This window comes from Pholis gunnellus (genome assembly GCF_910591455.1).
Source record: "Pholis gunnellus genome assembly, chromosome: 4".
Lineage (NCBI taxonomy): Eukaryota > Metazoa > Chordata > Actinopteri > Perciformes > Pholidae > Pholis > Pholis gunnellus.
The window spans coordinates 290,430-302,500 of record NC_136530.1 but is presented as its reverse complement, the minus strand read 5'-3'; the positions used below and the strand labels follow the sequence as shown (position 1 = coordinate 302,500).

Genomic DNA, 12,071 nt, shown 5'->3' with positions numbered 1-12,071 from the left:
CAAATTGCTTCGAGTCCCACAATTTTAATCTTTATACACCATTGTTGGCCAAAAAGATTTTGGAAATGGGCTGGTCGCACACAAGTGTCAACGGAACTTGACCGGCAGCAGCGAGCGGTGAACAGCTGTTTGTGTGGCGTCTCTTCCTGTTTCCTTCCCCTACATTCCCCTGGGTCCTAAGTCCCTCCTGGTACAGCTTCTTATCACCTCTATGTACCAACGTACATTTATAACAAACACCACACATGTTACGCTAATCAGCGTAGCATAGTGTCTGACCAACATACCTAAAAGATAAAAAGACATGATTCATTCATTTAAAGTGTTTAGTTTGTAATATGTATAATAATCATATCATTTAGTTATCACTACTGAGACTTTAACAAACATTAAAACATGACGTAGATAGGTTTCAGGTTTCAAGATGTATATTTAAATTCATCTCTGACACACATGAAGATAAAGTTGTGAACATGGCTGAATATCTATGATCAGAATCATTATAACTGTGTTATAACTGCTGCTGTGTGAAGAGAATCCTGCTGTTAACAAGAACCTGATGAGTTTAACGTGTTTAAACCAAATGTTGTTGACCTTTAGTTCATAGAGCAGCACTTCAAAATAAAAGAGCTCAACACACTACTTTAGATTCATTATGAACTTTAACATAACAATGAGATTAATTGCTAAATAAATTGTAATCGTTGCCCAGCACTAATAAAAACACATCAGCGCGTTCAGCAGAGTCTCATCTCTCTCATGATACTCACGTGGTGTTGATTGACTCATGGTTCTGGTCTGGACTCATGGTTCTGCTCTGGACTCATGGTTCTGGTCTGGACTCATGGTTCTGGTCTGGACTCATGGTTCTGGTCCGGGCGGCAGAGGTTTCACAGGTAGTGTTGTTGAAAATCACAGAATACGCCTCCAACACACAGGTGCTCCAATCACCATGGCAACAAGTGACACACACGCACCCAAGCACACACACACACACACACACACACACACACACACACACACGGCTTTGGTTGTGATTGTGTCTCCTCTCCTCTCTCACCCACCCTGCTCCACCCTTTCAAAATAAAAGCCCGATGGAGTAACTGTATCTTAACATGATGTTCAGAATGAGCTTCATGTTAAGTTCAAGTCTTTCCATCACAAATACAGAAATGTAATTTCCTAAGGTGTATATCTCACACACAGATATCTCATTTCAAAAGGTATGTAATTTGCCCCAATCACCGTGGTAACCGGTGACACTATGTGTTTCTATGAAGTCTGTTCAAGACCGTCCGTCACAAACAACATTCAATCCACGAGTGTGAATATAACCTCAATGATACGACCGTCTTCAGTCTTTCTTGTGAAATGTTCTAGTTTTCATTATCCTTCAGTTAAAGACGTGTTAGTTTCTGATCAGAGAGACCAGTGATGATGAAGATGATGATGTGAGGAAGAGGACTGCTGGATGATCAACAGGACCGTAAACTCGTTACACGAGTGAAGGTGCTGCAGGTTTGAACACATGACCTCCCGAGGAAGAGGATTTATCTTCATCCTCAATAACGACTTCCTATGAGCTGGTTTCCTTTAAACCTGAAGCAATAAAGCCCTGAAACAGAAACGTATTCAGTATTCAGGAGACTTCCAGTTATTCACACCGAATGAGACAAAGTGAAAGAGAAAGTTCAGCTGATGAATCACTGGAAAGTCCTCAGGAAGTCAACTCACATTCCAACACACCAGATAAGAAATAAATATCTTTAATAAAAGAAGAGAAACAAAGTAGAGTACCGAACCAGAGGAACACAGAGGAGTCACGGGAATGTGTGTGAAGACTTAAAGGGACAGTACACTGTTGTTCATGTCCCCATCATGTAAAGAGAAGCACCAATCAAAAGCCTCACAACTAGAATCAATCATTTCAGCCTGAAGTCAGTGTTCATAATTCATCTCTAATATCTGTTTTATATTCATGTGAAAACATCTCCTTCAAACTACCGGATTTATTCTAGTTTATCACCAGAACTACATTTTACAGATTACATGTGAACACATCATGATAACGTTATAATTGAGTCAATGGAACCTCCGTTACGTTAGCGGTTAGCTCAGTTATCAGCTGCATGATGGGAATGAATTACAATATGAAACTAAAGTCTCGATTAACTTTGTTGTTCCAAATGTTTTTAAGATTGTTTCTCCGTCGCTCCGTCGCTCATTATGTGGAAATTGGTAGCCACATTTTGGATATGGTAGCCACACAGTCATAGTAAGCACATGTTGAGATATTCAAATCACATGCTAAAGCAGCTGGTAGTCACCTGTTGGGAATAGGTAGCAACATCTAGAGGTGTAGTGGCCACATGTTGGGACTTGGTTTCACACAATGGGATATTAAAAGTGGTAGTCAGTCGGTAATACAAGCCACAGGTAACGATATTGATATCACATGTTGCAAATAAGTAGCCATATGCTGGGACTTGGTTACCACATTTTGGGAGGTGGTTGCCACATCTTGGAACGGGGTATTCACATATCTGAAGGATAGCCACATGTTGGGACTTGGTAGCCACATGTTGGGACTCGGTAGCTGCATGTTGGGACTTGGAAGGCCCATGTTGGAACGTGGTAGCCACATGCTAATACGTGGTAGCCATGTGTTGGGATGTGGTAGCCGCATATTGGGACTTGGTAACCACATGTTGGGACTCGGTAGCTGCATGCTAGGACATGGTAGCCACGTGTTAGCCTCAGGCTGAAGGAGGGGCAGACTGGGGCAGCTGATAGAAACCTTTCTTCCTGGATCTCCTCAGATAGTCGAGGAGCAGAGCAGCAGCTGCTAGTCCAGCAGCAACGCAGACGACTGGGACAAGGACAGCGCTGAGACTGGGAGGAACACTGCTGCTTCTCTCTGTGGGAACCGAAGGAGACAGAAACTTCAGAATACAATAAAACCCTTTATTCCTACTGAAACTAAACTGTCTTTGAACCACCAGACAGACAGAACCAGACTGGAGACTAAACCGGAAGGACTGGTCTCACTGACCTCTTACGCTGATGCTGAAGACTTTGACCTGGAACCCGAGGTCGTTGGTCACGTTGACCTGGTACAGACCAGAGTCTCTGGCCGTCACGTTGACCAATAGGAAGGTTCCATTGGAGGAATACAGCTTCGTCCCATTGGTCAGTTTCCTCAGGACCACGGCTGACAGTGGGAAGCTGACGGTCTGGCAGCAGATGGTGACATTTTGTCCCTCCTGGACCACCGTAGACGGCAGGACCAGGACAGTGGTGTTTCTCGGAGGAGCTGGACCACAAGAAACCAGATCAGAGTTACAGAATCCAGCTGAGGCAGAAACTGGTCCCATGACTCACAGAGGTGAAGAGAAACTACCAGAAGATCAGAAGGTCTGACAGACTGAAGAAACATTAGAGGAGCAGCAGGATCCTGTAGTACCTGACCCCTCAAGGACCAAGACTAACTTACTTATAATAACTGGAACTAACTGATTCTCAAAATACTTGCTTATACATCTTTTAGCCAATAAACACATTGATTCATCGCTGAAGATGTCGAGACGTGCTGTTAAACAATGAAAGCTGCAGTTTTCTGTTTCCTGAAGTAAACAAAAGTAAAAGTGAAAGTTTGTGTTTTATCATCATAACGTAACGAGAACATCTCTTGTTTTACTCAGAGACACTGACGGTAACTTCCTCTGACATCTATTTATCTTTTTGTGTTTGAAAAGGCAAACAACAGGAAACTGAATGAACGGTGTTGAGTGAAACTGAATCCACAACAGACTGAGAACCGGTCCACTTCAGTCCACTTCAGTCTGGTCTCCATCAGCAGCCGGAGGCTCTAAGTGTCTGACACATTGCTCAACAGAGGAGTCAGAGGTTATTTCTGTCCTCAGCATCATGTGAGGAGTGAGAGGTCCACTCTTCAGATAACATCTGTCACAACTACTCAGAGACAAGAAGCAGAAGAAGACGAGCTGGACTCTTCAGCCCCCCCCCCCCATGTCAGAACCACCTTCCTGTAAAACCAGTACCTGAGACGGTGACGGAGCTGGAGACCAGTTGGGATCCGTACTGGTTGGAGGCTTCACACTGATAGTGGGCGGAGTCTTCCAGCTGGGCGGAGGAGAGGCTGAAGGAGAGCGAGGAGGAGGAGGCGGGGTCAGTCCTCTGGAGCTCCGCCCCCTCCCTCCTCAGCACCAGCATGGTCGGCGGAGCTCCGTCTGAGCGGCAGGTTAACGTCACCTGCTGACCCTCCAGCACCTCCTCACCTGGACTCACTGAGAGGGAGGTTCTCCTGGGAGGATCTGGAACACAAACATCATCAGAACCTGAACCTGCTTCTCAATAAAAGCCTTCAGTCTGTCCTCACTCACAATGGACCTGCAGGTGGACGCTGGTCCTCCTGGACCTCCACACGTCTCCGTCCTCCATCAGCAGCTCGGCCTTGCAGGTCAGAACCTTCTGGTTCTTTGGTACCTGCATCCGAAGGACCGACGAGACGTTCTGTAGGGAACCGGAGAACACGACCGACTCTGACATCAGCGTTGTGTTCCCCGACAGCCACAGGATCCTCATCTGATTGCCCCAGAAGACGCTGCTGACGTTACAGTGGAGGACCGCCTCCTGACCCAGCAGGACGGGACCAGGATCCTCCAGAACCAGATCAGACGGGAATGCTGGGAGAAGAAAAACACCAGAGATCATCTCCAACACATCGTGCTGTCTGTGTGAAACGTTGTCTCTGTGACGGTGCATTCAAGGACACTCTGATATCTGACACACAACTTGTTGGTCCCTCTGGTTAAAGACGAGGCTTCTAATGTTAAAGTGATTCGTTGACATTTAAAAGAGATAAAGAGCTGACAGGAAGGCCCTCAGTTTATTCTGGCATCGTGGACATTTGTGGTCCATAAAGTTTGAGTTAATGTTCCTGATTCAGAGGGAAGCCGGTATGTTGTCTATGTGGGGGAAGAACTCACTGTGTGTGTGTGTGCGTGTGTGTGTGTGTATTTGAGGGGGGGGGTGTTATTTGGCCTCTTTCTCCCCTGCTGTGTCACTTCCTGTCGGTCAGTTTGTCCTCTTCAGACTGAAAACAGTTGAGGGTGAGGAAACCTCTGTGGGTCACATGGTACAAAGACAAACTCCTTCTGATTGGCTCTCAGACATTTGGCCAATAAAAACAAAAAGTTCAACTTCTGATGTTTCACTGGAAAACCTTTGTGTTGGACAAACACACGTTTTCTATTTCTGTGGAAATAAAATAAAATAAAACCAGTATAATCAGGCTCTCAGACTCACAGTAGACCTGGACCTGGATGGTCGAGGTCCTGATGACGGAGTCACATTCGGCCTCACATCTGTATCCTCCCTCATCCTTCAGGTCCAGGTCCTGCAGGTGAAGCAAGGACAGTCCGTCCTGGTCCGTCCCTCTGAGGACGATCTGGTCCTCATCTGTCCTCCAGGTGAAGACGGGAGGGTGGAAACATCCGGAGGCTCTGCAGGTCAGAACCAGACCTGAACCCTTCTCTGCTGGTGAGACCACTGGACTCACCTCCACCTGCAGAGGGTGAGCTGACAAGATCAACACTGAAATATTAGTCTGGATTATTCTGCAGACTGTTATCTGCAGAGTTAGCTTCAAACATTAGCTTCAAACATTAACTTCAAACATTAGCTTCAAACATTAGCTTCAAACATTAACTTCAAACATTAGCTTCAAACATTAGCTTCAAACATTAGCTTCAAACATTAGCTTCAAACATTAGCTTCAAACATTAACTTCAAACATTAGCTTCAAACATTAGCTTCAAACATTAACTTCAAACATTAGCTTCAAACATTAACTTCAAACATTAGCTTCAAACATTAACTTCAAACATTAACTTCCAAAATTAGCTTTAAACATTAGCTTCAAACATTAGCTTCAAACATTAACTTCAAACATTAGCTTAAAACATTAGCTTCAAACATTAACTTCAAACATTAACTTCAAACATTAACTTCAAACATTAACTTCAAACATTAGCTTTAAACATTAGCTTCAAACATTAGCTTTAAACATTAGCTTCAAAAATTAGCTTTAAACATTAGCTTCAAACATTAGCTTCAAACATTAACTTCAAACATTAGCTTTAAACATTAGCTTCAAACATTAGCTTCAAACATTAGCTTCAAACATTAACTTCAAAAATTAGCTTTAAACATTAGCTTCAAACATTAGCTTCAAACATTAGCTTCAAACATTAGCTTCAAACATTAGCTTTAAATATTAACATTACATTTTAGTATTGTAACATTAGCATCGAAACATAGCATAGAAACATTAACATAGAAACATTAGCATTAAACGTTTACATTTTGTAACATTAGACTTGCACATTAGCATTGTAAAGTGACTCTAAACACTAGCTTTAAACATTAACTTTAAATAATATCTTTAAATATTAGCATTGTAACATTAGCCTTAAACTAGAGTAACTTAAAAAGGTGTAGATGGGACGTCCCATTCAAATCAATATATCTGATCAGAGCGTCGGCCATTTTAATGTGTGCTGTTACCGTTGTGGCTGTTGTCGTGATCTAACTTCCTTATTTTCTGTAACCAGTGTAAAGCATGCTGGAATTAGCAAGCTGGCTAGCTACCTGCTCCTATTCTATTTCTATGTTTAAAGCATCAGCTTTTAACATGAACTTTTTGAAACTATTATAAATAAAAGTTTTGAACCTCAAAATAAAACTGAACCGGAATCTAAAATTCACAATGAAATAAGCATGAAATAAGGATGAAGCTGTAGAAGTGAACCAGTACCTGAGACGGTGACGGAGCTGGAGACCAGTTGGGATCCGTACTGGTTGGAGGCTTCACACTGATAGTGGGCGGAGTCTTCCAGCTGGGCGGAGGAGAGGCTGAAGGAGAGCGAGGAGGAGGAGGCGGGGTCAGTCCTCTGGAGCTCCGCCCCTTCCCTCCTCAGCACCAGCATGGTGGGCGGAGTTCCGTCTGAGCGGCAGGTCAACGTCACCTGCTGACCCTCCAGCACCTCCTCACCTGGACTCACTGAGAGGGAGGTGTTGGTGGGCGGAGCTGGTGGAGGAGGAGCACAGGTGTGTCAGTCTCCAGTTGAACAGAGATAGTGAATGAAACAGGAGCTTCACTCTCACCATGAACGGTGACCTCCACCTCAGCCGTCCGGTTCCCCTCTGAGTTCCGGGCCTCACAGTCATAGCGTCCGGCCTCAGACGGGGTCACCGCCGCGAGGACCAGCTGTCGGCCTAGACCGCGTACCTCAGACCGACCGTCTGCCCACCTGAAGCTCCAGGTGACGGTGGGATCCGGGTTTCCCTCCACAATGCAGGTGAGAGTGAGCGGAGAGCCGGCCATCACCAACACGGAGTCTGATGTCGTCTTGACAACAGGAGCATCTGAAGAGGAAGAGGAGGATCTGTGACTGATGTTTACAGGCTGTAGATCATTAGAAGCACACGTTTTGAGTTGAAGACGATGAACAGTCTAATGAATAACTCTGTAAAACAAAGAAGTAAAGACAGACCCTGGAGGACTCACACAGCAGGTTCAGGAGGACAGTGGTCACTCTGGTCTTGTCCTCAGCTGGCAGGTCCTGCAGGTCCATCGTGGCCCTGCAGCTGATGTTTCCTCCAGAGTCCAGTTCCAGAGGGGTGAATCTGTACTCAGACCGGACTGAGCCGGATCCAGGATCTCCCATAATGCTCTGCAGGACGACATCACCTCTGAGCCAGTTGAGGGTCAGCAGCTCAGCCGGGTAAAGATCAGACACCTGACATGTGAGGACAGACTCCGCCCCCAGACTCAGGTGGTCCTGGCCCAGGATCAGAGGGGCTGATGGGAAGGCTGCAAAAGTACAATGTGTACCTCTGAGATGTAGTACAGTAAAAAGTACAATATGTACCTCTGAGATGTAGTACAGTAAAAAGTACAATATGTACCTCTGAGATGTAGTACAGTAGTGGAGGATATGATGATGATAAAAGTAGAAAGTACTCAAGTAAAGTACAAGATGTGTACTTCAGTGTAGTACTCGAGTCCATGTGTGTGAACTCACAGTAAACCTGCACAGACGTCTTGATCTGCTTGTTCTCTGCTCCACAGCCGACTCTACAGAGCAGAACTCCTTCATGCTCCATCATCACCGGGTTGAAGCTGATCACAGACCAGGTCCCGTTGGTGCTGACGGAGGCCGTCTGAGGTCGGTCCCCCAGGGCGGACCAGGAAACGCTCGGCATTGTGGGACAGTCCTGGACCCGACACACCAGCTGCTGATGCTCCCCCAGCCTGAACAGAGGCCTTCTGGGAAACACCTCCACATGCAGACCCTGAACGCACCACGATGACATCAGCAGCACAGCTGGGAAGATAAACAACAACACAGGTGTGACTTCTACTCATCACGACACTTTAACCTGTTCATCTAGAAACATGTCATAAATTATAATAATAAAAACATTTCAGACTTTCAGACTCCGGAGCTCAACAAATCAGATCAACAGATCAAAATAAATAAAAACAGAAAACCTTCCTTTTACAAATGAAATAAATTAAAGGCAGGAAGAAAGCATGCAGGTTGTGTTATTCAAAGAAATTCAACAGATGAATTAAAGCTGCGAGCGGCATTGATCGGGCGACTCTGGGTGATGCGGTCGTGTATTTCTGTGACCATCAGACGCCGCGTGCACGAGTTAGACGGTATTTCCTGTAGCCGGGTCATTTTGCCAGCTCTTCAGCCTCGAATGTTTTGAGTGAACCTCCGAATACAATCATAACTGTCGACAAAACACTGAATGTGTGTGAACGCGCTTCAGTGTAACATCACAGACTGTCAAAGTAAAAGCAGGTCGTTTGTTGGTGCAGGTCGCTCTGACAATCACTGCTGAGTGACTCAAAGCTGGACGAGTCAGAGAAAGAGGAGAATGTATAGCTCATGTGGAAAAAAACATATTTTTGTAAAGAATTAAGTTTAAGACAAAAGCTAAGCCAATGTAGAATAATCTATCAGACATGAGTCTGGGTGCAGTTTGATTTTATGAAACTTCACGTTGCATGAAATTACTTTACATTACGGTCTGTTCCAAAACAAACCAAAACAATTCAATTTACTATTAACGAAAACTCCACGTACAAGCGCGATTTGGAAACCTTTTTTATCCAATTTCTGCTCTCCAAACATCTCAGTTTAAACATATTTAGATCAGAGAAGTCTTTTTCTGCTGGTGTGCCCACGAACCCTTTCAACAAGTTCAGTATTTGGGCCGCTGTCAGAATCCTGCTTACGGCCGTGGTTATCAGTGGCGCTATGACTATGAGTTAATATTGGCATGCAGAAGTCCTAAAGTCGTGACAGTCATCCAGCAGGTCAAGTTTGGGACAGTTTTGACAAAGTACAGTCGAGCTACAACCGTTTGATGGATGGTGGCGAACCATGTAAAATGGTTGCTACACCACGCCCACGTCGTTCGATGAAACCTCAAGCTTTTACTAACTTTTATTCACTAAGGTCTTGAGATTTTTCTGACCAAATTCTAAGCTGATCGGAATAATTCCCGAGGAGGAGTTCGTTAAAGTTCAGCACCTAGAAATGGCCAAAAAAACACGAGAAATTCATACAAAATTCAAAATGGCTGACTTCCGGTTGGGTTTAGAGCATAGACCCCTCAGACTTTTTTTAAAGTCTACTTGTGATGCATCTGCTTACCAAATTTGATACATCGAGGTGAAACGTACTGCGAGGGCTGCATCGTCGAAATATTGTAGGGGGCGCTATCGAGCTGACTTGCCACTCTGAAGCATTAAAATCACATCAGATAAACATTCAGGATTTTAAATGTGTGACAGGTTTGGTTATGTTTTGAGCATTTTTAGCCTCAAAAACACCTTCGTTTTTCATGGCGAAGAATGCGTCGCCACGGCAACGGCCTTTCACGAAACAATAAGCTTTGAGTAACTTTTCATCACAAAGGTCTTTAGTTTGTTCTGACCAAATTTGAAGTTGATTCGATTATTTTCCTAGGAGTTCGTTAAAGTGCAGCGGCTGGAAATTACAAAAACTAGAAATTCATACAAAATTCAAAATGGCTGACTTCTGGTTGGGTTTAGAGCATGGACCCAAGAGACTTTTTTTAAGTCGAAATATGATACATGTTCCGACCAAGTTTTGTAAATCTATGTGAATCATACTATGAGGGCTGCTTCGTCGAAATTTTGTAGGGGCCCAGGTAACAGGTAACACGCAGGTAACACGCAGGTAACACGCAGGTAACAGACATGTAAGAGACATGTATCAGACAGGCAACAAACGGGTAACAGACTGTGTGTTACATGTCTGTTGCCTGTGTGATACCTGTTACATGTATGTTACATGTCTGTTACATGTATGTTACATGTCTGTTACATGTATGTAATCTGTATGTTACCTGTCTGTTACATGTCTGTTACATGTATGTAATCTGTATGTTACCTGTCTGTTACATGTTACATGTCTGTTGCCTGTGTGATACCTGTTACATGTATGTTACATGTATGTTACATGCATGTTACATGTATGTTATCTGTATGTTACCTGTCTGTTACATGTTTGTTGCCTGTGTGATACCTGTTACATGTATGTTACATGTATGTTACATGTCTGTTACATGTATGTTACATGTCTGTTACATGTATGTAATCTGTATGTTACCTGTCTGTTACATGTTACATGTCTGTTGCCTGTGTGATACCTGTTACATGTATGTTACATGTATGTAATCTGTATGTTACCTGTCTGTTACATGTTACATGTCTGTTGCCTGTGTGATACCGGTTACATGTATGTTACATGTCTGTTACATGTCTGTTACATGTATGTAATCTGTATGTTACCTGTCTGTTACATGTTACATGTCTGTTGCCTGTGTGATACCTGTTACATGTATGTTACATGTATGTTACATGCATGTTACATGTATGTAATCTGTATGTTACCTGTCTGTTACATGTTACATGTCTGTTGCCTGTGTGATACCTGTTACATGTATGTTACATATATGTTACATGTATGTTACATGTCGGTTACATGTCTGTTACATGTATGTAATCTGTATGTTACCTGTCTGTTACATGTTACATGTCTGTTGCCTGTGTGATACCTGTTACATGTATGTTACATGTATGTAATCTGTATGTTACCTGTCTGTTACATGTCTGTTACCTGTGTGATACCTGTTACATGACTGCTACCCTATGGAGTCTTGATCACTGAGAGCTTTTCTTTTATCTGCAGCTCGACATGAAACACAAAGACGTGATGTTTAAAACAGAAAATGATCAAATGAAATAAATCCATGACAGAGTTTCTCAACCTCTGGGTCGTGACCCCTCACGGAGTCACCAGCTGTTTATGAACTCTGATAAACTTCTTTCTCCTTTCATCACGTTTTCCTCTTTAAATGATTATCATGCAGTTTTAAAGAAACACAACATGAACCAATAGTTTAATATCAGACTGAAGATTTCTGAATAAAACGTCAAAACATGTCATTCAACAGAACAAAAAGGTGAGAAAACACACGTATGAAATTATAATAAATAATATGAATCATGTTACCTGTGAGAAGAGACAGAGGAGACATCAGTCTGAAGAATCGATGAAGAAATGAATGAACGAGGAACAAAGTAGCTAAATCACATCAGACGGTAAATCCTCCAAAGATCTGAACACAAGACGCCTCTGAAGCCTTTATGTCCGTCTGTCTCTCTGCCTCCTTCTCTCTCTCTCTCTCTGAGTCTCTCCCTCTCTCTCTCTCTCTCTCTCTCCCCCTCTCTCTGAGTGTGAGGTCATCAGTCTACAGACCACAGCGCCCTCTGCAGGACGGACTGAGTCGTTTCTTTTTTCTTTCATTCTGTCTCTTTACAAGAAGATGAAACTGGTTTTATGACTGAAAACACTTTTTCTGTTTTGTCGTTTCAGGAGCAATTAAAATGATTTAAAGAAAATAAAGATTTTATTAATAAGTTCACTGTTTATTTATTGTCT

The 12,071-nt window shown here is 43.4% G+C and overlaps 1 protein-coding gene across 1 annotated transcript; it reads right to left on the bottom strand.

Moving 5' to 3' along the window:
• Window positions 1–1,756: 1,756 nt before the first annotated feature.
• vcam1b (vascular cell adhesion molecule 1b) lies at window positions 1,757–11,902 on the bottom strand. Its single transcript, XM_079157268.1, has 10 exons — window positions 11,643–11,902; window positions 8,109–8,411; window positions 7,592–7,897; window positions 7,189–7,449; window positions 6,839–7,111; window positions 5,329–5,601; window positions 4,404–4,706; window positions 4,062–4,334; window positions 3,053–3,313; window positions 1,757–2,917 (listed from the first exon to the last, which is right to left on the bottom strand). Exons 1-10 carry the CDS (start codon window positions 11,665–11,667, stop codon window positions 2,757–2,759), a joined length of 2,439 nt encoding a protein of 812 aa, XP_079013394.1. The 5' UTR covers window positions 11,668–11,902; the 3' UTR covers window positions 1,757–2,756.
• Window positions 11,903–12,071: the final 169 nt, after the last annotated feature.

Bases quoted from the DNA above. Each gene is read 5' to 3' on its own strand.
- vcam1b (XM_079157268.1), bottom strand. From the start codon at position 11,667: ATGTCTCCTCTGTCTCTTCTCACAG. The intron at 7,898-8,108 runs GTGAGTTCACAC...GTACTTTTGCAG, and splicing joins GACGTCTGTGCAGGTTTACT to CCTTCCCATCAGCCCCTCTG. The intron at 4,335-4,403 runs GTGAGTGAGGAC...TTTGTGTTCCAG, and splicing joins CGTCCACCTGCAGGTCCATT to ATCCTCCCAGGAGAACCTCC.